This window comes from Onychostoma macrolepis, chromosome 13 (genome assembly GCF_012432095.1).
Source record: "Onychostoma macrolepis isolate SWU-2019 chromosome 13, ASM1243209v1, whole genome shotgun sequence".
Lineage (NCBI taxonomy): Eukaryota > Metazoa > Chordata > Actinopteri > Cypriniformes > Cyprinidae > Onychostoma > Onychostoma macrolepis.
Window position 1 is genome coordinate 17,963,413 of NC_081167.1, and position 25,643 is coordinate 17,989,055.

At 37.5% G+C, this 25,643-nt stretch overlaps 1 protein-coding gene and 1 long non-coding RNA gene across 2 annotated transcripts; one reads left to right on the forward strand and one right to left on the reverse strand.

The window, feature by feature from the left end:
• Positions 1–1,964: 1,964 nt before the first annotated feature.
• Positions 1,965–3,526, reverse strand: LOC131552586 (uncharacterized). Its single transcript, XR_009274015.1, has 3 exons — positions 2,559–3,526; positions 2,241–2,316; positions 1,965–2,101 (listed from the first exon to the last, which is right to left on the reverse strand). It is a non-coding gene; the product is annotated as an uncharacterized LOC131552586 (long non-coding RNA).
• Positions 3,527–3,655: 129 nt separating this feature from the next.
• On the forward strand, positions 3,656–25,562 carry b3gat2 (beta-1,3-glucuronyltransferase 2 (glucuronosyltransferase S)). Its single transcript, XM_058796451.1, has 4 exons — positions 3,656–4,665; positions 10,696–10,840; positions 16,998–17,146; positions 25,096–25,562. Exons 1-4 carry the CDS (start codon positions 4,096–4,098, stop codon positions 25,180–25,182), a joined length of 951 nt encoding a protein of 316 aa, XP_058652434.1. The 5' UTR covers positions 3,656–4,095; the 3' UTR covers positions 25,183–25,562.
• The last annotated feature ends 81 nt before the right edge of the window (positions 25,563–25,643 follow it).

Sequence of the window (25,643 nt, forward strand, 5' to 3'; positions counted from 1 at the left end):
ATAAAGTTAATTGCCTTAAAGAGACTGGCCAGAATCAGTCCAATCCAATCCACTATTTCAAATACATCATGCTGTATTTGTGAGGTTAGAGAACTTTCTCATTCAATCTCTCCTTCTCTAGCAGATATAATTTCCCTATGGATTAATTAAGGACCTAAATGACCTTTTACTGCATGTATGTCCCATGAAGACAAAGCACAGCATTAAGACAATCTGCACTGCTACCAGCACGTCGATATGTGGTCTCGCAGGCTATCGTTACATCACCAAATTGCTCTGCTAGTGCTAGGAAAAAATTAATATGCCTTGTGTGGCAACAAATACAACCATGCTCAGTATATCTGAGGGTCCTGCAGGTAAATGCTTAAGTTGGCCACAGTGTGAGAGAGCCAGCTTGGTATCACAGGTGCTAATACGTGTTTATCCCAGGGCTCACCTTTGATGTAGTCCCGGATTGAGGAGTGTCATCATCTATTAATATACTCGTAATATGTGGCCTGTGAAATGCCATGTTACTGCTTCTGCGCTGTTTACTTTTGATTGAGCTCCAAGAGACATCTTTTGTTATGTAAATCTATCCCACAGCATGATATTCCGCCACAGATTCAAGGTTATTACAGCACATATTCATCCTTCATCATTCATTGCTGTGCTAGGACTGCTTTTATTCACTGGTTAAAAGAGAATCATGAGAATCTCGAAGACCGCATTAGACAAAGATGATGAAATATGCAATGCAAAGAGATATTAACTAACAAAAGTCAAAAAAGATTGATTGCATGCTTGGATGCTTAAAATTAGCACTTTCTTCAGCGTCCTTGAAATGAAAGAGCTTGCAAAGTTACTTCTGTCATTTAGAGATCTGGCTGCGTGACCTGCATACAGTACATCTGACTCTGTTCTGGAAATTATTCACACACACTCGCATTTTGGAGCTAAATGGGCTGTTCTTACACTAAAGCTTGTGAGAAACAAAGTCAGTTAAATTATTATGGCAATTATGCTATTATAAGCCAATTTTGCCGTACATCTTAAAACTCAATTTATTGCACAGCTGAAATGGTGGCAGAATTGGAAACACAAACCGTTATCAGGTTGAAACATTAGACGCATTTCGCTCGAAAATTAGATTAGGCTTGGAACAAGTGAAACTATTTGAATGCTTCGATTTTTAGTTGAGAAAAAGTCCAACAGCAATTTGTTTCTGTAGCTTCGAGAACAGAGACCTAATGCTGTTAACTCCAGACCAATTGATTCCATTGAATTATGTTGAGAAAATGTATTGGCTCAAGCAAAATTCACACAATAATGGAAAGTGATGAAAAGTCATTTCTATGCAAATAGTGTTGACAAATGCATTCTATATTTCCTGCTTATTGTGAAGATCTAAATTGCTTTGCCTCGCTATTATTGAATTGAGACCTAAATTATCGTTTAATCTAGTTGTGCTGTGATCTATTTTCATGGGGCACTGCTTTAATTGGTTGTTATTGCGTTCTGTTGGCTTCAACAGCATGCATGAGTATTGAAAGGATATTTCTCCATCAATAAACAGCTTTTCTTTTCCTCCTCCCCCACCCATGAAAGCCATTAAATAGTCCAGTCCATGCTCTCCTGCGAAGCATCATCAGCGTGAAGGAAGATGGGAGGATTACCAGATTAGATTGACTGCAAAAATGCACAGCAGCACCATTTTTTCTTTTGAAGTGTGTCATAGTGTCTCTTGTCCCTCCTGAACAGCATAAATCCTCCACAAATCAAGAAAAAAACACTTTCTCCATGTAATAGGACAGTTCACTGTGGATCAATTCCATTACATCAAAGACCTGAGGCGCGTTTCTTGAATAAACAGGCCATAACCATTGTGCTTCTCCTTATACTTCATAGTGCTTCTCTTTCATGCTAGATGCAATGAAATGAACAATAGCCAGTGTTACCTGTCAGATTTCAGTCATTTGCAACAAAAGGTTGCCGACAATGAGATAGCGTCTCTGACAGTTGCTTCTATTTTCCGTGATTGACATTGTCTGTGGTGACAGGGGGTGGCATGTTGAGGATGGGAGGACAAGGCTGGATGTCACAATCCATTGCTGTCATCGCACTGTGAATGGAGACACAAGACAGTCAAATAGACACGCCAGTGCTGAAATGAACATCACGAAAGCCTGTAGGCAATGTGTCAGCCATTTTGATTACAATGAAGACTGTTAAATCTAATAAGTTGCCATGTTGCTTTTTACCTTGTTGTTTGTCATGCATCAGGATGTTTTGTTTATGCCATCAGGTGATCTGGTAAATCTACAGATGGGAATATGCCTGAAGCAAATGAACATCAACAGAATGAGTCAATTTGAACATCAAGTGAGTCTTCAGTCAATCATATTGTTAATGTGCAAAAATGAAGATGGATTTCACAGGATCTCCATACACGAGCTGACGATTAATTGTCATTTTAAACAATATTAATTTAGTTGTGTTTTACATTGATCAACAGAACAAAAATCCTTTAGCTAGCAGTTTCCATCAATGTATATAGTCTACATACTCAACTATCTTACCTGTAGTTTTAGATGGCGTTTAAAAAATCCACAAAATAAATGAAAATGTTCCTGTATTTGATGAACACACTTCAGATGTCTGACTGTCCCTCTGGAACAAATAAAAGTGGTGCTAGTCTTTACTGAACAAATTCCACATTTGTTATTGTTAATATGAAAAGATATGTTAACAATGTCCGCCAAACCAAACCTTGTTTTTAAGATTATTTTCAGAATCAAAATGCTCAACATAAAATAAGGATAGGGAAGTGTTTATGATTGCAATAAATTCAAGCGCAAAATTAAAAACAGCTATGTTATCTTTTAGTGTTGCAAGCATAGGCCTCTATGTGATAACTTCTGAAAACAACCCACTGTATTTATTGAGATATCGTTTTCCTAAAGAAGTTAAGAAGTTAATAAGTTAACACTTTACAATAAGGATTATTATTTAACTACATTAGTTTATATGAACTAAGAAAGAACAATGCTTCTACAGGATTTATTAATTATTTACTAATGCATTAAACTATTAAAATCACAAGTTGTGATGGTTAACATTAGTTAATTCACTCTGAACTAACATGAACAATGAACGGCTGTATTTTTATTAACTAACATTATGATTAATAAATAGCTATATTGTTCATTATTTGTCCATGTTAGTTAATACATTAACTGATGTTAACAAATGACACCTTATTGTAAAGTGTTACCGTTAATTATCAGCATTATGTAACTAAATATATAAGTCAATAAATATCAGCCAAACCAAACTTTTTTTTCTCTTCGGAATTAAAATAGGCTACTTAAAATAAAATGAGGGTGCGGAAGTAATTATGATTAGCCTACAATAAATTGAAAATTAAATACCATTTATGTTAACTATTTGCCTTTCAAGCATTTGGGTAAGTTCTAACAACAACCCTTTGTAGTCATTTACAGTTTAAAAATAAACTGTACACATGTCTAACAATCAAATATGCGAATATTACATGAAAGCCTGCTATCGCGCAAAAAAAAAAAAAACAGACAACAATGTAATGCTATGATTCCTCTCTCGCTGTAGTGCGCAGGTGGGGAGGGAGAAATCTCAGTTTGAAGTCTCAGTCTTCTTCATTTCAACGCGCAGCATCCGTCGGACCATCAGCTCAGTTCCATCATTCGATGCAGGTTTGAGTAATCATAACACCTACATGGATTTATTGCACTCCAAGCTATGCACGTGACCAAAACAATGACCTGTTGTTATTTTTGGCACTGTTCTCTGCGCTGAACGACTGAAGAATCCCTATATATAGGGAGCATCTCAGGGAACGGACTCTCTGGCGGAGCGCAGGACGGGATGGGATCGCAACAGCGCGTTTAGGAAACGGGAATGGCAAGTTTAAACGTTCGTGGACTGCGGGTGCTGGCTAAAAACACGCGAGGGACGGCTTTAAAGGAAGTTTAAAAAGTAATAATCTGCTATAATTCAGTAATCGGCTCTGAATGAACTGCTCTGTCTGTGGCGGACTGTTAATTCTTCACATTAAGCAGCGCTGGTTCTTCGGGCACAATGAAATCCATCTTCTACACGCGCTTTTTCATCCTTCTTCCATGGATCTTGATAGTGATCATCGTGATCGACATTGATACGAAGAGACTGTCTGTTCGGAACACTGCCAGCTTTTATTTGTCTCGGCTGGGAAATGTGCAGCAGCGGCAGGTCGCCAGAACGACTCGCACCAGCAGCAGAGGCAGCACCAGCACCAGCAGCGGGAGTAACGCCACATCTCTCCCGGTCATTTATGCCATCACTCCTACTTACAGCCGAGCGGTGCAGAAAGCAGAGCTCACCCGCTTGGCAAATACGTTCCGTCAGGTTCCGCAGTTCCACTGGATCGTGGTGGAGGACTCAAACTCCCACACGGAGCTGGTTTCTCGGTTTCTCGCCCGTTCTGGGCTGCGATACACTCACCTGAACGTGTTCACCCCGCGCAGGTTCAAGCGGACAGGGATGCCCCGAGCGACCGAGCAGAGGAACTTAGCGCTCGGCTGGCTGAGAGGACATCGCTCGTCCAAAGATAAAGGAGTCGTTTTCTTCGCCGATGATGATAACACTTACAGCCTTGAGTTATTTGAAGAGGTAACTGCGACTTCTTGAGATGACAGTTGGCTTAATTCTACTTAGACGAGTAAGGATTGATATGAAATCTGAAAAATGAAGTAGGCTATACTTGGTTAGAAAAACAATGACAATAGAAGTGCTACATTGCAAATAGTGGCAACTAGACGGAGATATGGCTGGGGTTCTCAAGAAACCTCTGCTGGTCATTAGAGCTCACCTCCATGAATCTATGACATTTTGTTTGCTAGATATGGCTGGGATTTGCTATACGGTTGCTAGGGTGTTGCTATGATCTGCTAGTTGGCCAGGTCCAAAAAAAAGAAAAGAAATCCAACTCTACGGTCTTGCCCCATATGTCTGACCCATTGAAAAGGGTCATGCATATCAACTCAAATGGTGCAGGATGAGTTATTTTTTCCCCCAAGAAGCAGCGCATTAATATATGCTCATCTTATTTTTTTTTCTCCATCAAATGGAATACAGCATCTATAAAACCCAACAGAAATAAATGTATAAGTGGGGAGTGTAGATCTACATGCTTTACAAAGTGTGATACAATCCAGTGCCTCTACAGTATATTTGCCTTGAGAACCATCACTTTAAATTTGTAATAAAATTGAAAACAGCAGCAATTAAGCAGAAAAGCAGCAATTAAAGTCGTCAATTCAACCTCTATATTGTCATTGTTCAATAGGTTTTATACTCCACAAGGTTGCTGCATTACATTTAAATATATAATTAGAGAGAAAGAGAAGTATGGTGGCAATTAATAACTTACAACGCATCAGGAGACTTCGCTGTGACATCTGTCCCTATGGACATTCATGTGATGTGTTTTATCACGCCATTGCCATCTATTTCTTATAAGTCTCAAAAGCGCAGCAGTTGACGCACATAAGTGAAGGCGACCCAGTATACTGTGTAGCCAAGCAGAGTGAATTAACCCAGTTTAAGGCAGTGGAAGTCACCGAGAAACGAGAGAGTGACCTGACAGCTGGGAAATTAGGATTTGTCTGTTTAAACGGTTGTCTGTGGACGACGGATGAAACAGACAACACCGAGAAGTGATGAGTGGAAAGACACTTCATTTGAGGCTGTGTCTTATACAGGTTATGCTTTTCTACGTCTTGCACACATTAAAACCCTTTTCAATTTTGCACATATTTCTTCAGGATATATTTTTGATCAAGTCCCTCATGTCATTCCAAACCCATATGTTGGTTTGTTTATTTTTTTCAGTGGAAAAGGAGAAATTTTAAAGAATCGTGAAGCAGCTCTTTTCCAAACAACATTGATGTCCAAAAAAAAAAAAAAAAAAGTAGTTTGTATGAGGAAAAGACCACCTTATTTATTGCGTAAGATTGGCCATTTGTAAATTTAATGCGTCTGGATTCCTGTGCCATTCGCTTCCAGTTATTTTTAGCTGTACAAAACAGCTCATTATGCTGCTTGAAACAGCAAACTGGTATTATTTTACCATATTATTTTAATGTATTGTCCTAATTATAAACACATTGGTTTGTAACAATTTTACAGTTTACTGCACTTTGATATTCTTATTGTTTCCCTATAGCAGCTAATGAATCGGAAGTCTCACATATTCACAGAAAACAGCTTACTTCCGCATTGAAATATAGTGCGCAATATCAAATGTAATGCACAAGTCATATGGACCACTTTTAACATTATTTTATTGGGTTTTTTGGGTCCTTTTTGGAGTTGGACCAACATGGACACCACTTGTGATGACAGAATTTTCATTGTTAGTTGAACCATCCCTTTAAATCAACTGAATTGCACAGGAAAACATATTCTACAAGTTCACTTTTCATATTAATTAATACGATGCAATTTGTCAGAAAATGTGCAACTTTTTTTTTATATAAAAAAAGCATGGTCTACCCATTAAAAAAATCATCAGTGGGGTGTAAGAAATTCATACAAATTCAAATGAATTAACCACCAAAACATACAAATTTAAGAATTACCATGTAAATGTGTTGCTTTGTATTTGATGTCTGATGGTTGGACATTTCCTTTATTTGACTGGAAAGCATAAAAAGGGCACCAGGAAGCTAACAGCAATCAAATGATGAAATGAGAGAAAAGGTTTCTCCACTGCATTACATTCTCTGTCCCATTTACAATAACACAAAATCCTTTTCTCTCTCTTGGCTGTTGTCCAAACCCTGCACTTATTGCTCATCGTCTCATTTATCATCAATTTTTCTACCCATCTCTTACCTCTGCTTTTTCCTCCCGTCTAAGCCGTTCTCTTGTCCTCTGCCACAGGCCTTACTGCCCTCCTCATTCCTTCAATGCTTGCTTTGTGCATCCCTCCCTCCCTCTGCCTCTTTCTCTCTCTCTCCATTTCTCCAGAACACAGCTGGACATGTGGATGAACACATGGAATAGCCCCTGAGGGGTAGAGCGCAGTGTCAGTATGCTGATGACCCCTGCTCTGCTCAACACAAACACATTACACAGCACAACAATGAGAGTCATTTGGCCTTTTTCAACAGCTAGTGTTTCATAATGACAAATATTAATGACACATAGGAAATGTATTCATTTAGCACATACTGTTTTCCCCAACGAGAAATGCTACAGCTCGAGTGATTCATCCTCAGGCGCCAGTAACATAAAAGAACTGCAATGCAAAGTCTCAAAATTAGCTAGAAAAGCACAAACTAGTACAGATATGTGAAGGAGCAACAGTGAAACAATAGTTTTGTTAAGATGTAGTAGGGAGTTGAGTACAGTGATCAAGTTCTAGTGGAGAAAGAAAAAAAAGCGTCTTGAGTGAAGTATGCAAGATTATTCTACCATTAAGTTTTTGAGCAGAAATAGCTTTATCATTAAACTCACAAATAGAACATACATTATTATTTTTAGATAGAACATAAGATTCCAATGACAAGCAATTTGACTCAAAAATGGAGCATGATATAATCAATCACAAATCAGCCAATCAGAACCATCTTTGTTTGCGTTCTTTCTCACCTGCAAAACATGATGCAACTGAAGAGCATTAAAAGGAAGAACATGGCGCTTTATCAGACAGCATGTTTTTCCATGTGAAACATGAGTGCCATCCTGTGTGATATCCACAACCTCTTTGTTTTCTCGTCATTTATTTGTAATATACACAAGGAGAAATAGTCCACCAAAACTAAAATTTGGCCATCAATTGACCCTTCGCATGGAGTTTGATTGACAGGCGATCTGACCAATAATAATGCCGAATCTGCCATTTTTGCCTGACAAACACACCAGAGTGGAAAATAGATTAATGTTGGTGGACTTGAACTTGAAAAATGGTGTGTATTGACATCTTTCCGCGGTTGAAACAAGATACCTTCTGATATTCATTCATGTTTCTTTCATGTTATAACTAGTAAAGAGGAAGAGATGATCGATTCACGTCACGTGCCACTTGAACTGAGGCGCTACAGTGATCTGTCACAACTCAATAACAAGGCACAAAACGGTATTTATTGTTTGAATTTCTTTAAAAAATGACAAAAATGTTTCTTTGTTTTATACCTTAAAGTAACCTGCTCTGTCTTGTCTGTCGGTGTCCTCTTTGCTTCGTGATGTAACTGCGTGAGAATATGAAGTGTGGCATGAGAGTGGCATGGCTTGTTGGACATAGCAACAGTAACGAAGGGGGGGCGGGTCTTTGCGAAGGGTCAATTACTCAACTGTAGTTCCAAACCTGTATGTATGTATTTCTTCTGCTGAACGCAATAACCAGATCAGTATTTGGGTTGGCAACCAAACAAACTGGGGTCCCATTAACTTCCATTGTATTTTTGGTCCATACAATGCAAGTCAACAGGAACTGAAACTGTATGGTTACCAACATTCATCAAAATATAAAGGTCATAAAGGTTTGGAATGACATAGGGTGAGTAAACGACAGAATTTTTATTGGCTCATCATTTTATCATTTGTAAATCCCAATGACCAGTGAAATGTAGTATTGCTTGTTGAAATTCAGATGATCGGTTTACCCTTTAACACCTCTTTACTGCAAAAACTAATTTTCCTAATGGGTATTTTGCCTAGTTTTACAGTTAAAAAATGTGAAAACAAGATACGTTTACTTGAGAAGCCACATTATACGTGACCCTGGATCACAAAACCAGTCATAAGGGTCAATTTTTCGAAATTGAGATTTATACATCATCTGAAAGCTGAATACATAAGCTTTCCATTGATGTATGGTTTGTTAGGATAGGACAATATTTGGACAAAATATGGAATCTGAGGGTGCAAAAAAAATAAAAATAAAAATACTGAGAAAATCACCTTTAAAGTTGTCCGAATGAAGTTCTTAGCAATGCATATTACTAATCAAAAATCAAGTTGTGATATGTTTACTGTAGGAAATTTACAAAATATCTTTTTAATAATAATAATTTTGACCCATACAATGCATTTTTGACTATTGCTACAAATATAACCGTGCAACATAATACTGGTTTTGTGGTCCAGGGTCACATATAATAGTGAGGCTCGTTTTGGTAGATTTACATTTTGTCCTACTGCATTGGCAGTTTTTCACTTGTTTGTAGTTTAATGTCAGTGCAGTAAAACACTATTTATGCACTTATATTTAAGATAATATTTATGAAAACAAATCATAGTACTTTATTGCAGTGTTGCTTCTCCTGTTTCAAGCATTTTCAGATATTGTTACTGGAAAGCAAGTCAGAGGAGACCAACTAAAAAAAAAAAGTTACAATGTGATTTTGTGCTGTGCATGTGTTGGCAGCACATGGTCTTAATGAAGTCATATTTTGATTTTCATGGTACAATATACTCTGTGCAATGTATTCTCCCAGCCAGCCTTGTGTCTTCGGTGCCACGCCACATCACTGCAAATTCTGCATTAGATTTATTGTTCTCAGTTGTAACCGGTCTTTCCTTAGAAATATAGTTCCTTACTAGATCCAATTTTGTTGTTACATTGTTTGAATCCTCTCTGGAACTGTCAGGCAGCATGTAGAGTTTTGTTATCGAAGGTGATTTTACCTCCCAAAAGATATTGAACACACTCGTCTACTACAAATTTATTTCTCTGCACCATGTTGTCAAAATGGGGCCAGACTTTCTTATTCCCTATCCCTGCAAGAAAAACACATGGGTCACAAAAACTGCCAAATACAGATGCCTAGCCATAGCCGCCTGTAGCTTGAGAGTTCAGCTCAAAGAACAGTGTATGTGTCACTGCATTTGATGGCTGTGCCTGTTGCCCTTGTTGTCAACTTCAACGCAAAAGGACGCTTGGCACCTGCAGATGACATCCTCTTTGCTATAGAGAATTCTTTGACTTTGCCTTTGAGCTGTGTTAGATTTTACGAGCAGCATTATGGAGATGGAGCCTTTGAAGAGAGGGAGGAAGACAGACATTAGAAATAGAGCTAAAGGGGCAGCAGTTTGGGCTTCAAAGCTTGTCCGTTGCTTACGGCCGCCAGCCACAGGCATGTCACCCGACTGCGTACAGCACTCACATAAATAGCGCAACCATTAAATATTCAAAGGCTACTCTGACCATTTGTTCGAGAAATTGCAGCAACGCTCATTTCCCCAGTGGCAAATAGTTTTTATTTTTATTATATATGAAGGAATGAAGGGAAAACAAGATTCTTTCAGCAGTAGGATGTTTAAAATTCCTCAAGGAAGATGGTATCTTGTTGGAAATGACAGTTTTAGTGTTGGCGGGTGGTTCAATCAGATGTGATCGTGTTTATGAAACTGAAGAGCGATGTGTGCTGTCTCCAGCAGACTGCAGGTGGATGGACTTATTTGTGCTGAAAATGAGCCAGGATTTTATAATAAGCCATGCTGTGTGTGTCGGTACTACGCTCGTTCCTTTAAAAATAATAATAGACTTAAGTTCTGCATTTGGTTAGCAGAATAAAGGTCCAAAGAACCGACTGGAGGATCCACAACAAAACTCTGCAGATCTTTATGATAACTTTGGTGGATTGGGTTTGTAATAGTACCACATTTATCACTGCTCTGTCTTCTGCTGTTCAGATGCGGTCAACCAGGAGAGTGTCAGTATGGCCAGTGGGACTCGTTGGAGGCCGGAGGTATGAGCGGCCCTTGGTGGAAAAGGGGAAAGTGGTCGGCTGGTACACTGGCTGGAAGGCCGACAGGCCTTTTGCAATTGACATGGCTGGTAAGACACTTCTAAGATCTCTTGAATTTAACATTTAACAACATGCACGGTCATTAAAACACCACTAGCAATTTTTTACAGATCATTATTTCAAAAAAATGAAAAAATCTTGCTGCACCATTGTTGCCTAACCAGAAAAAAAAAAAGGCACATTTATTTAAATATGACAATTATGCCTGTTTTACACTATGTGCAGGATGAAACGTTGACACAAAAGCATGCGTTCACACTAATGGCATTTCTGCTGTGTAACAGAACCGCTGCTCAAAATAACAGAAAATTACAGACAATTAAGCGATTTCCAGGTTATTGCACTGTATTTTCTAAAAAAAGTGGCCCAAAATTATAAAATGGTTAGAGTGTATCATTGAAAACTATGGAACAGAATCTAAACCATCTCAAATGAAAAAATAACTTGTCAGTTCATTATTTTGTGTTGCTTTAGGAATAGCTGTATTGATAAATCAGTTTATAGTGCATTTTCTCAATATTTTCTGCCTATAATACATTCAGTGCTGAAACTGCTTACTGTAAATGATACAGCTACAACAAAGCATGCCTTAGACATGAAAATCCTAAGCATCGTGGCTTAATGGGGTTTTTATAGCTGGTTTAGTATTACAGATTAAGCAGTTGTTTAAAAAAGCTGTTTGAACGATTCTTGGAAATATAAATGTATCTATTTCTAGATTTACAATATTTATAGAACATGATCTAGCTCACTCCCTTGAGTGACAAAGAACATTTTTGACAATAGATTCCACTGGTTAAATAACAGGTTTCTTGTGACTGGCACTTTCCGCCATCCAGCTGGTTTTGAATTCCAGGACTAATTTGTGCAAATCACGTAAAACGTCAAGCTGAACACTAAACTGCCATTTCTTTTACAGCCTGCCCATCTGAAAGCTTCTATTTAAGTTACATTTATTCATTAGCCGTACGCTTTTATCCAAAGCGATTTACAGTGCATTCAAGATATACATTTTTATCAGTATTCCGATTCATGGCCCGTGGCATTGCAGGTGAGCTACTGTGACCAATTAACCATCCATCAACAGACTTGATAAAAGACATTTTTAAAGTTCAGAACCATTACTGTAAATGTCTTAAAAGTATTGGAGAAGCATAACAACATTAGATGGAGCATTATGTCTTCAAGTTTCACCACAAGGTCTCTCAATTGTATTTAATGTTATTAAGGTATTGAACTTCCGCCATCCATATCTCTGTCCATCTTCTCTGAGTTCTGAAGGATATTCTGCCCACGTTATACCATGTGCTGTCGATAATCACAACATCAGCTGTGTGAGGAGCAGCTTGCCTGCTCAGATAAGCAGATGGGACTTCTTTGCAGTTTGGTCGTGTTGATACTTTCCAGACTGCCCCTCACTGAAGTCGTTTCAAAGAGGCATATAAAATTGGCCCAGAGCAGGCAGCAAAGCGGTTCCTATATAGAGAGACCATGCAAAAGGAACGCTCTAAGCTGAGGAAAAAAAAGCTGTGAAACACTAGAGTCTTCTGAAGAAGCTTTTCTCCTATACACTAGTGATTCTAGCTAGAGCATGTCAGTGTTTACGAAGGGAAGGCACCAAGTACCACGCTTGTTATGTAAAAAATCTAAATAATTGATTTAAAGGTGAAATAAAATAAAATAAACTTAACACTAAAAAAAAAAAAAAAAAAAAATATAATAATAATAAAATGTATATATACAACAATATATATACAAATATATGCCTTTACAACTTACTAAATAAAACATACGTAAGTTAAAATACTAAAATTACTGGTAACACTTACAGTATAGGGACCAATTTTTAGTTGCTTATTATCATGCCTATTATGAACATATTGGCTGTTTATTAGTACTTATGAAGCACATACAGTATTCTGGAAGACCTTATTCTACATCCCTAATCCTACCCAATACCTAAACTTAACAACTATCTTACTAACTATTAATAAGCAGCAAATAAGTTGTAGATAATGGTTTGGAAATAGCGAGAATTGGGCCTTATAGAATCGGAAAATATATATTCAAAACAAAAAGTAAAAAAAAAAAAATGGCAAAAGCATGTAACAAAATTACTAAAATAAATTACTGAAAATAAATAAAAATTCAAAATATAAAAAACTATAAGTGTACATATACCTCGCTGCAAGTAAATATGCAGCACCTGGTCCTTTCTTCAAAAGGTACTAAGGTACTAACACAGAAACCTTTTTATGCGTTTTGACTTTTTTTTTTTTTTAATATGACAGCAGCATTTTGGGAGCCTGAAAACACAAAATTATTGCGAGTTTTTAAAAATGATACCACTGCTATCTCTGCGTAAACTACAAAAATGCAAATTTTGAAAACAGTGACATTATGCACATGTATTTCATGCATGATGTACAAACTTGAATGCATATGTGCGCAGGCAAAGGAAAAAAACTTTCTTTTTCTAGTACAATCGCTGCCGTGTAAACATACCCTAAATGGCTTTCCAGATACTTCACCCTCTCTGTTCTTCTCTGGTGGAACCCGACCTGCTGAGACCATCAGAACCTTCAAGAAACAGCTGAAGACACACTTCTTCCATGAGCACTTAATGAACACACAACCATAAACAAAGGCACTTGCTATAATAACTCCTGGCACTTGACACTGTGTATTGCAAATACTGTTGGCTCTTCTGATAAATTGCTTGTGATGTTCCACATTTGTAAGTCACTTTGGATAAAAGCTTCTGCTAAACGGCTAAACGTAATTTGGAAGTTGACATGACAGGCTAGTTGGGATTCCCAAACAGAGGGATGTTAAAAGCATCTGTTTACACACTTTTTTCAAATGGTTTACTTATAGTTTACTACAAAAAAAAAAAAAAAGAAAAAGGATTGCGACAGTAAAAAGCAACAAAAAAATGACACTATTACAAAGCATAACAAGTAGAAAAAGATAACAGATACCCTGTAATTTAGGTAGAAGTGAGGTGACGGAGCTCTCTGCTCCCTATAATTGGCGATAAGCACCTTTACCGAAGCTATATTCAGCAATTTCTCTGTGCATTTTTAGCAAACGTGAGCTCTCAGGCAATGCATTAAAGAGGGAGGGGTGAGAAGATGCTGACAGGTTGAAAACATCCTAATGGAGAGAGGCAGGGCTCATATGCAGCTCGAGGGAATGAATGCAACGTCAGAGATAGCAGTGCGTAGTTGAAGCAATCCCTAATTCCCCAGACTCCAGCACTGCCGCTGGATATTATGCTGTTCATGAAACTCTAATAACAAGAGATGGTATCATCTCTTCCTCATGTGATCTCCATTACTACCACTATTGCTCCTCTTCCATAGCTTGTATTCTTCACACGTGTTCACTCACCCATAATATCATCATCATTTTCATCAGAGATAATGTATTCATTGTCAAGGCCTACCTGACAGTGAGCACATCTGCCTTCACAAACACTTCACACAATGTATACGCTTCCTCACATCGCTGCCGTAGACTTAACACACGTTCTAGGAGCTGTTTAAGGTTCATAAATCCGCCGGCTCCACTACACTTCTCCCTGAACAAAAGCTGAGAACAATGAGGTTATTTAGTATTCCTGCTGTACGGCTTCTTCCGAGAGCAAACACAATAGCAGAGAAAAGGTCCTGAACTGCCTCTCTCATTGCTTTCAAGCGCTGCTCTCACCTGAAGAGGAGCTCAAGTGCTTGTCTTAACATGGAAACCTTTTTAACACACAATAGCGACGTTTTGTGCATTAGGCGGAGAAGGGTTGAAAAGATTATGCATGAGAATAAACGAAAACAAAAAGCTGCATCTGTAGTGTACACAGTGATTAGGCCATGCGTTAGTCACACTAGCTTTTATACGATCTGTGTCACAAGAAGAATATATATATATATATATATATATATATATATATATATATATATATATATATATATATATATATATATACACATATACACACACACAGTATATATACTGTATAGTGTATATACATACTGCATTTCCTTGGAGTCTGGGGGACAACTTGCAGAATTTATTTCACAAATATTTTGTAGTGTTTCTAAAATAAATAACATGCGCTGATTGCAACAGCTTCATTGTTGTGGTGAGCACTATGCTAAAATTTGCACACAGCAAGGGTTGCCAGGTCTGCCAAAAGCAAAACCAGCCCAATTGAATTTTTTTCCTCCATGGTTTTCCTCTCTGTCGGGGGTCCCCGCTTTTGAAATTGCGTTTCGAGGGGGGTTCCCTCACCATCAAAATAGTGTTCCGGGGCAAGGAGGGTAGATTGCTTTAACCCACATACTAATATACAACCCTTGGCATCAGTCTAAAATTAGCCCAATTTCGCAGTGAAACCGCGGACTTGGCAACACTGCACACTACTAAATATGTGAAAACTGCACCATTAAATTAGTTTTTTTTTTTTTTTTTAAGTCTCTTACAGTTACCAGGCCTGCCTTTTTTGATCAAAAGTAAAATCATTAATTGTGTAAATTATTATTACACAATATTATTTAATTAACTAAACTTAGTATTTTTTTTTTTTTTTTAATTTTCAGCATTATTACTCCAGTCTTCATTGTCACAAGATCATTCAGAAATCATTCTGATTTGTTGCTCAAAAAATTATTATTATTTCTCTATTATAATGTTGAAAACAATATTTTTGTGGAAACCATGATACATTTTAGAATTCTTTGATGAATAGAAAGTTAAGAACAATTAAATAATAACAAACTTTGAAAAAGCAACAAACTGATTAAATTATAACAATAAGCTTATATTACACCTTAGCAGTATTCAATCCTTTTGACATAATTTGATGTAAATAAGTGAGTTGACACTTAACTTAAAACTAATACAGACTTTTACAGACTGTTGTATTTTTGTCCTTTATTAATTTTACTCAGTTTAATATGATTTACATATTTAAATATAATAATTATTTCACGATTTATGTATTGCATTTCCCTGGAAATCTAAGTACTATAGGCAGTTTTGTGAGGAAAAAAGTTTTTAGGAACCATAACAACATAAACAGCTTTTCAGCACCACTTATGTTTACAAATTTGAAGGCAATCCTAACTAAAGACCTTACAAAACGCCGGTGCAAGCCTACCCTGGTCATAAAGTCTTAGAGTTGGTTTAAAAATCAGAATGTGAACATTCCATGTGCGTTTACCACACTGTTCATACATTTAACTCTGTGGAGCATCTAGCCGGTCCCTGAAGTGCTGTTGGTGCAACCGCAGAAACATGTCCGGCTCTTCAGCTGCATCAAAGCTCTGTCCCTGGATCTCTGAGCATAGGTTCTTACATCATTCCCCCAACACTCCAACAGGGACATCAAAAGGCAATATAGTCATTAAAAAAGAAAAAAAAAGATCAAAAGAAAGGAGTTGGCTGGCCTTCAACTATTAATAAAGCTTGACAGTATGCATGTCGATCTGAGGGAGAGAAACCTTGTAACTACACAAGGACACAGTTAGCCAGGGCTTAGATGAACATTGCATTGCTGTCGTGAGCTCGCCTCTGCGGATTTGAGGGAAGCCCAGGTGGTTTTAGCTGGAACGCAGGCGTCCTAGAAAACAGCCTGTGCCCAGGATAAAAAGCCCACAACAGAGGGTGATATTCCCTACAGTCAAACTTACCCTGACCCACATGCAACAATGGGAGGGTTCAACCTGCTCCCACGAGAAATACATAAGGTCAAGAGCACGCCGAAGAGCTGTGTATTTGTGCATAGTTAATACAGAGTAAATGAGAGAGTGTGCTTGAATATATAACGAGATTATCTGCACTATAATTAGTTTTAGATAAATTTGCAATAAACAATTTCAGGCCTGTACCAGTGCGTTCCAAACCCAGACTTTCTCACTTGCAAACGAAGTCTATAATACAAGGAGAAAGCTATCTGTTAGCATTCCCATTCATCTCAATGGCAGTTGCTCAACCCCTGTAAGTGTGTGATTTGCAATCTGCAATAACGGCTCTTAGGCACGCACTTCTTTCCAAACTCTTCACTAATGACTATCATGAGCTGTGACAACAAAAGCAGCAAAGAGGAAAAAGTAATTAAATTAAATAAATACATTCAAATTGAAAATTTGATTTATACTTGTTTGCTAAACTCTATTTCATCATTGGCAGGCTTTGCAGTGAACCTGCAGGTGATCCTGTCAAACCCACGAGCCCTGTTCAAGAGGAGAGGAGCCAAACCAGGGATGCAAGAGTCTGATTTCCTCAAACAGATCACCAAGGTGGAGGACTTGGAGCCAAAGGCCAAGAACTGTACCCAGGTCAGTAGAGCAGCCTGCATTTGCATCCTTCACACTGATTATCAAGAACATCCACTTTTTGATGTTCCTTCATTTGTTCCTAGTCTTTCTTGAGTCCGAGTCATTATGACTCAACCCTATCTTTTTGGTACCAATTTGAAAACCTAACTTCATACGGTTACTATTCTTCTACCAGTGACAATAGTGAATAGCACTGTCAAGGAGCTCTTGAAAATGAAAAACACATTCCTATGTATTTGACTCGGTCTGATTCTAAAAGCTCCTGCATTCATCCGTGGCCCATTATCTCAGGAGCCGAAATCTCAAGCTCAAACCTCTTCACTCGGCTCACCTTACGTGTCAGAATGCTCTCTTCCTCCCCGTACCGCACGTCACGGCTCCTGCCATCATCATTATCACCCAATTACCCTAATGGTAGCCGCACTGGGTTATTAATAGTGACTATTAGCAGGGCTGACAATTCCACTAATCACCAACACCAGCAAGAGCAGGACATGTTTCCAACGTCAGCCAATCAGCTGTGTGTCATTTTGCCAGACACAGCATAATGTGCGCATTGTAAACAGAGAGCAGAGAGTGCAGGTTTGTTCCTGTGGTACAATGCCGTGGCGGGTGGAAGCGTGTAGATATCGCACCCATAAACGGAGTAGAAAGGCCACTGACAGTTACGAAGAAGTGTGAGTCGCTACTCGGACAAAGTGGGAGTTTAATATACTTAAATTTGTGGCTGCAGTCCAATTATATGAGGATGGCATTATGGAAGTAAACAATAGGAAGCGCTTGTGCCAACAGTTATGGGTCTTCGTGATGGGCATGAGCGGGCGCCTGTCCAAAGTGGAGCACTGCCAGCGACGTCTTTCGGAAAGGTCACATTTGTAGAAGTGTTCTTGAGGGTCCCAGCTGATGACTGTGACTAAGCCTGCAGGCAGGGAGATATGGCTAACTCCCAGCATGCACTTTAAAATTAAGCACAGGGAGGCTGGGTGGGTCATCTTATGTGAGTAATCAGACTGAACTGATGTGACAAGGAGGAAAGGGACAGAGGAAGAGAGGAAGAAGAAGAGGGCAAAGGGAATGTGTTTGAGATTGGCAGAGAGATGAGAAGCATGCCATATAGATGGAGAGGTGAAGACGGTGCGTGAGAGAGATTCACAGGCTTATTTACAGAAGTCAGTGCATAGACTCTCCTATTTATTAATGTCAATCTCAATCGTGCTCCTGCAGACCAGATCCTGCCAGACTGCTGTCAGCGTGCCAGCATGCTTCACTCTGCCCACAACACAATCACTCAAATTATTATTCTCCATCAAGGCTTCAGATGCTCATCCTGTTTAGATTCAAAAGAAACCCTCGGAAAAATCTCCAGCACAAACATTGTTTGAGAAAATCTTTTCATACGGGACAGCACAAATAGAATCCAGACATTTTTCATATTTTTTCACAGTGGAACTAAGAGTAATACACATTTATTAAGCGCTAAAATACTTTATAGACCTAAAAATTATAGGCTGTAACGATTAGTTTTGATGTCATGCAAGATTCTATCCTATTTGTAGAAAATCACTTTAAAGTGTGTTTATTGGTAACACTTTACACTTAATGCAATAGCTAACATTAATTAACAATGAACAATACTTTAAAAGCATTGAATAACCTTTGTTAATATTAATTTCTACATATCCTAATGCATTTTTAATACTGCAAGTTGCATAAATGTACATTTAACATATGAATTAATATGAATTATATTGAATATACACTGGTCAAAATTTGAAGTGGATCAAAACCTTTCATCAAAATTGTCCTAAAACCAAAATGCGTTCTTGTCTTAGGACAACTTTGATTAACTTTTTTGATCCACTTCAAATGTTGACTACTGTATATAAATATAGAAAAATATTTATATACAGTAGTATATACTAATCATTTTTAGCTCATATGCTACCATACAAAAGTTCAGGAGGATTTTTTAATGTTTTGACAAGGCTGCATTTATTTGATCAAAAATCCAGTAAAAACAAAAATATTGTCAAATATTATTCTAATTTAAAATAACTGTTCCATTTTAACATTTTTAAAGGTGCCATAGAATGCATTGATACAATATTTTAAATGGTCACACTTTATGTTAGGTGGCCTTAACTATTATGTACTTACATCAAAAAATAAGTACAATGTACTTATTGTATTTCAAAACATTTTTGCTGCTATTGAGGTGGGATACGGGTAAGGTTAGTGACAGGTTTGGTGGTATGGGCAGGTTTAAGGGTGGGTTTAGGTGTAAGGGATGGATCAGCAGTGTAATTATAAATGTAAGTACAGAAATTAATTACAGATGTAATTACATATAGGTATTTTAAAATATATAAGTACAATGCAAAAACATGTACACAATAAGTGCATTGTATCAAATGATTAATTTCAATTTAAGTACATAATAGTTAAGGCCACCTAATATAAAGTGGGACCTTTTAAATTGTTCTCTGATATCTATATAGAAGGTATGTTGCTTAGGTAAGGGCAAAAATTCTCCAGAAACGGTTTTACATGTGCATTTACAACCCTTTCACGTTTCACAGCGCGGCTCATTTCAGTAGCTCACAGCAGGAAGGAAACACGGGGAAAATATATATTTCAATACTTTCTCGCGCAGTTATATCATTGGGTAATTATACTGTAAATAAAATGCGGGCATCAGGGAGCCGCTATTAATATGCGGGGCATTGAAACTGCTTTCGAATAGTTTCACTTTCACTTTCGAGATTCGCGATAGCACATACTCTGTTTATACTATGGAGCGGCAGTACTTACCAGACATATTGCAAGATCAGATGCTTGTCAGTGGTGCTCAGGATCTGTAAAACAATCGCCATCATCCTCAGTCATCTCTCCTTACTCTGTTTATGTGGCAAGTTAAATCTTATGTACTGTAATGTAACAGGCTACCGCTAGCAAGGAGCTAACCAAGTCCCTTTAGTGACTCGCATTATTTTATTAGAACACGTTATTTGCTTTCCGTGCCTTTCTGAATACAGACACCAACCCATCCCTGCACTTCACATCCCCTGCACAGCCTGGAACAGGGGTAGGCAACGTCGGTCCTGGAGTGCCGCTGCCCTGTAGAGTTTAGCTCCAACCCTAATCAAACACACCTAAACAAGCTAATCAAGGTCTTCAAAATTACTAGGGATACAGGCAGGTGAGGTTTTTTTCACGGTTGGAGCTAAACTCTGCAGGACATCGGTACTCCAGGGCCGACGTTGCCTACCCCTAGCCTGGAACATAACATTTATTTCCACGATCTGCCATTTTCATTGTTGTCCTCGCTTGTTACCATCATTCTTCTGATGGTTTGGCTGGCAGCTGGCATAGAACATGGGCGGGTATATGCAAATGTTGGGGGCGCAACTATTAGTGATCCCGACTGTAAGGTCACAGTCAGTGTTATGTTCTGATTCGTCTATTTTTTAGTGGCCTTTTGCATTCACAAGATTTATATAAGGAGGAAACAATGGTGTTTTAGGCTCACGGTATGTCATTTCCATGTACAGAACTCTTATTATTCAACTATGCCAAGGTAAATACAGTTTTCCATTCTATGGCACCTTTAAATGTAATTTATTTGAAGGTGAAGCTGAATTTTTAGCAGCTATTGCTCGTTTTCAGTGTCACATGATCCTTCAGAAATCATTCTGACATGCTGATTTTCTGCTCAAAAACATTACCAATGAAAACAGTTGTGTTGCTTAATATATATGTGGAAATTTCATCTTCATATTATTCAAATTTCATTTTTTTTCATGATTATTTGATGACTATAAAGTTCATTTTGAAATCTTGTGTATTATACATGTCTTTACTCTCATTTATGATCAGTTTAATGTGTTCTTGCTGAATAAAATAATATGAGGGAAAAAAAGGAGAAAAATCTTACCGACTCCAAACTTTTGAATGGTAGTGTACCGAATGCCTTTACTACTATCAATGAGTCTGAACCATGAAAATGTTAATGACTTCTAAATGACACATTACATGATATTATTGCAGCTAAAATGGTCAAATTTTCTATTTCTATTTATTTGTGCTTTCATCTAACAACCAAAACAAGTTATTGAAGAGGTGGGATAGGATCTAGAGAAGCAGGGTGACAGAGTGTCTTCTCTTATTCCTGGATCGCTCGAAGTGGGGTTTTACTCTGTAAAAATTGAAATCTGTCTAATGGAGTATTTAACAAGAGTTCGGCACACATTGCAATAACGACAATGACATCTCCAGTGCACTTGCCTTACAATATTCTAATAGATACACATGCAAAGACTAAGACTGCTCTAAGATTAGTCCAAAAAGTATGAAGGGTTTAAATTTTAATAACTTTTTGAAACTCATTTACAATAACTAGAGCCCATGGGGACTGCTGGCCTCACACCTCCACACTATATTACTGCTTTCAACCTTTGCGCACTGATTTGTAGCCATTACATTATCGACATTAAAAATTAAAGGATTTATTACATATGAAAGTGGAAGCGCACAAGTTTAATTCTTAATGTATTATTACTTTCCTCTTATAAAAATTAGACACCACTGTGGGCTGCAAATGTCTTCGACAGCCGCACACAAACACGACTAATGAAGTTTAACCACCCACAAACCAATTACAATTCAATTTAGTCCATCTCAGACCTTCAGACTTACAGTATATCAAAAGTTTTGATACCATAGAAATTGCATAATTCTTGTCACCAGTGTAAATATCACAAAAAACTAATAGATACTTAGTTAAATAAAAAAAAACTTAAGCTCACTGAAGACAACAGTCAGCGATTAAATAAGAATAAGAAACTAATTAGAAGCAATAGAACACTACAGTAGAACAAATAAATAAGAAATTCTACATACATTATAAAGTAATCAAATAAATAAAACAATGCATATTCTTCACTGTGTAAATTAAATATATATTTCCTATTAAAGTTTAGGGTTGCAAAGGGGTGGAAAATTTCCGGTAAATTTCCAGAAGTTTTTTGGAAACTTTCCATGGGAACTTCGTCTGGGGAACTTTGGAAATATTCCTAATTTGAAACTTACCAGGAATTTATGGGAATTTACGGGAATTAATTGAAAATTTATAAAAATGAATCATATACAAACATAAATATAATTTTATTTTGATCATAGGCTCACTTGCATGCAAACTAATACAAATTTTAAAAATGACATTTTTTGGGGGGGAATCTGTGATGCTTTTTTCAGGATTTATTGATGAATAAAAACTTATGAACAGTTTATATATTTTATATATATTTTAAAACAGTTATATATTAACAGTTTTATATTTTCTAACAATATAAGTCTTTGCTACTACTTTTTAAAATTAATAACACATCCTTGCTGAATAAAAGTATTAATTTATTTCAGAAAAAGAGAAAAGATACTGACCCCAAACTTCTGAATGGTAGTGTATTGTTAAAAAAGGATTTCTATTTTAAATAAATGTGTGTTTAAAAAAAAAAAAAAAAAACTCTTTATTCATCAAATAATCCTGAAAAAAAGAATCACAGGTAATAATAATAATAATAAATATTAAGCAGCACAACTGTTTCCAAAATTGATAATAAATAAACATATTAGAATGATGTCTGAAGAATCATGTGACACTGAAGACTGTAGCTTTGATCACAGAAATACATTATATTTTAAAGTATATTACAACAGAAAACCATTATTTTAAATTGTAATACCGGCAATACTGCACAATATCACTGTTTTGTTTTGTTTTTTTTGGTATTTTTGATCAAATAAATGAAGGCTTGATGAGCAAAAGATATGCAATGTTTAAAAACATTAAAAATAGTAATGTGTCCAAACTTTTGACCAGTACTGCACTTCTGTATGATAACAGAAAACTTGCTAGCAGAAGGAGCATCACAGCTTGAGCTATATAGCACGTACCTCATAAACTGTCTAACTACTGTATAAACACTTTTTGGTATTTACTAGTTAAACGTGAATCCCATAGATCAAATATATTTACAATATCAAAACTTAGATGTGGTCTTTGGGCTCAAATGCAGAAAGTGCGGCTTCAGAGAAAATGGAGGAATCCTCTTAGGTGACTAGAGAGGATTGTGTGTGGGGGGAGGGTCATTTTTAGACTTTTGTTTTATTATTATCTCACCTAAATGTTTGTTCAGTCAGTGTATTTGTTTTTACTATGGTATAGCCTAATTTAGTTGCACAGTATTTTAAACATTTTTTGTAATATTCATGTAATTTATATGAATACTTACCAAGATGGACATTTTGTGCGCAGGATTTAAGAAATGATCTGTGCATATAATGGTAGATAAGCACAGTGCATGTAGGGGGCGTGGCCTCGATAGCCCTGCAGTAAGCAGTGTGCTGTGTATTGAGCAATTTGTAGAGTAGTAATTAAATTGAAATTGCATTAAATCTGGTTGTTTTAATCAAGATTATGCTGCAAGTTTTTGTTCTCAACTACATTTAAGTTCCCAGTTCCTGCAATTTAGCAAATTTCCAGTTTATTCCCATTAATTCCCGTTAATTCCCATATATTCCCGTTAATTCCCATGGAAAGTTTCCAGTCTTGAAAATTCCCGGAATTTTGCAACCCTATTAAAGTTACAAAAGTCATTTAGTCAAGAGCAGTGAGAGATTTTCTCTCTTTTGTTGTTTGTTTAACATGAATGACAGAGAGCGGGAATATTAGACTGCTGTCACTTTAAGAGCTGCCCGGATCCAATATACTGCCACACATGTGCTTTCTTTCTCAGCTGTTTGCTTTCATTTAAGACCTAAATTACTGTGTTTACGAGGATACATGCAAAGATGGGCATTTTGACATACAAAAGTGTGTATTTATCCGTTCAAAGCCTATAAAGTGGCAAAAATAACTCTGTTCAATACTCCCGTGCTCTAAGAGCACCGTCTTCATGTGCCTCTCTGACAGCGCTCAGAAACCGTCTCGCAGACAGCACACTGCTCACTGCATTTCAATGGCTTAAAATTACTTGTTTTTAAACCACAATGCTTGAAAATGCATGCAAACTATGTTTTTGTGACTGTGTAGCACAGCAATGTCACATGAGTGTGTAACCACAATAGAGATGATAGTCCAAAGCCTCTACCAGTTGATAAACTTCTACCAGTTAATCGTGCCTTCAAGTATATCACCCACCTCTATAATATTTATCAAAGGAAAAATGGGGTTAGTAGATAGCAAAGTAAAGTGTCAGACACCTTCATAAGTATTATTACGGTGATACATCTTGTTATCAGGCCACAGGACACTTCGGTTACTTTCTGGGTTGCTGCTCCACAGTGAACCTTATTTATCTCTTATGGTTCTGCTAAATTAGCCTTGTTTTACAAAACAAGCCAATCTGCAGTGCCATGTGTTCAGGAAATGACGCGTCACACCTGGGTGCGCCCATTAAACTGTGCTCTTTCCCTGCACTGCCTCTATCTGATATAATTAAGGCATGTAACCAGTCCGAGAGATCCCATTCCAGTATCCTTCACGCACCAACAGCCTAAACCATCTCTGCTGAAAGATCACACACAATACGTGTCATTTCCTTCAAAATCCCTTTCGAGGAAAGTCATTTGGCGGCCATATTTGCAACCCTTCCAGAAAGCTCTTTTAGGGATTTAAGACTAACTCCAATCTACTTGAATGGGGAAGTAAAGAAATCTTACAAACAGCTTGTCAAATTCACTTTTAAATGACATGAACTGAACCCATTTACGTTGTTTATTAGTCTCAAATAGCATTAAAAAGCATTTATTTGAGGTTGTTAAAGTGTTTCAAGGGCGATCCCATTTATAGTAATGTAGGTAAACAGCCTTGGTACATACAATATACGTGTGCTTAATACGTGCTTGGTTCCTGTATTGTAAAATACCTGATTTCAAATGGTTTCTTTCAGGTCCTGGTCTGGCATACCCGCACTGAGAAGGTCAACCTGGGTAACGAACCAAAGCGGCAACAGGACTCGGTCTATATAGAGGTCTAGCGAGCAACACTGCACTAAGACTGTCATATAACACTGGATAAAGGCCTGCCATCATCAGCACTTTCCAAATCGATGGCCACCTTTTTAGGATACCTGCTCTGGTGGAAAAGACATGCCAAGCTGTCTTAGAATTGTCTACTGACACGCACTGTATCTGCTGGAGCTTCTCACTGTGGCGTCACACTGGATTACCTGTAACGTGGTAGAGTAGAAACCATGGATAAGGGGCTTTCAAATGGCAACTGTACGTGAAAACTTGATCTTATTCCCAATGCAGTAGTCAACAGACCATTTTGCAGACTCTGGACACTCTGAGAATCAGATCAATGTCTGTGGAAGAAAAGGACCAGCTGCTTGAATAATGTACAAAGAGGTTGAGCGGTGCTGAAGAGAATCGACCCGTCCACAAAAATAAAAGGAATAGTGGATGGAAGAACCCTGGAAATATGTCTAAAGCGTGA

Excerpts from the sequence above, each read along its gene's own strand:
- b3gat2 (XM_058796451.1), top strand. The coding sequence starts at position 4,096 with ATGAAATCCATCTTCTACACGCGCTTTTTCATCCTTCTTCCATGGATC. Across the intron at positions 10,841-16,997 it reads TTTTGCAATTGACATGGCTG|GCTTTGCAGTGAACCTGCAG; the intron begins GTAAGACACTTC and ends CATCATTGGCAG. Across the intron at positions 17,147-25,095 it reads AGGCCAAGAACTGTACCCAG|GTCCTGGTCTGGCATACCCG; the intron begins GTCAGTAGAGCA and ends GGTTTCTTTCAG.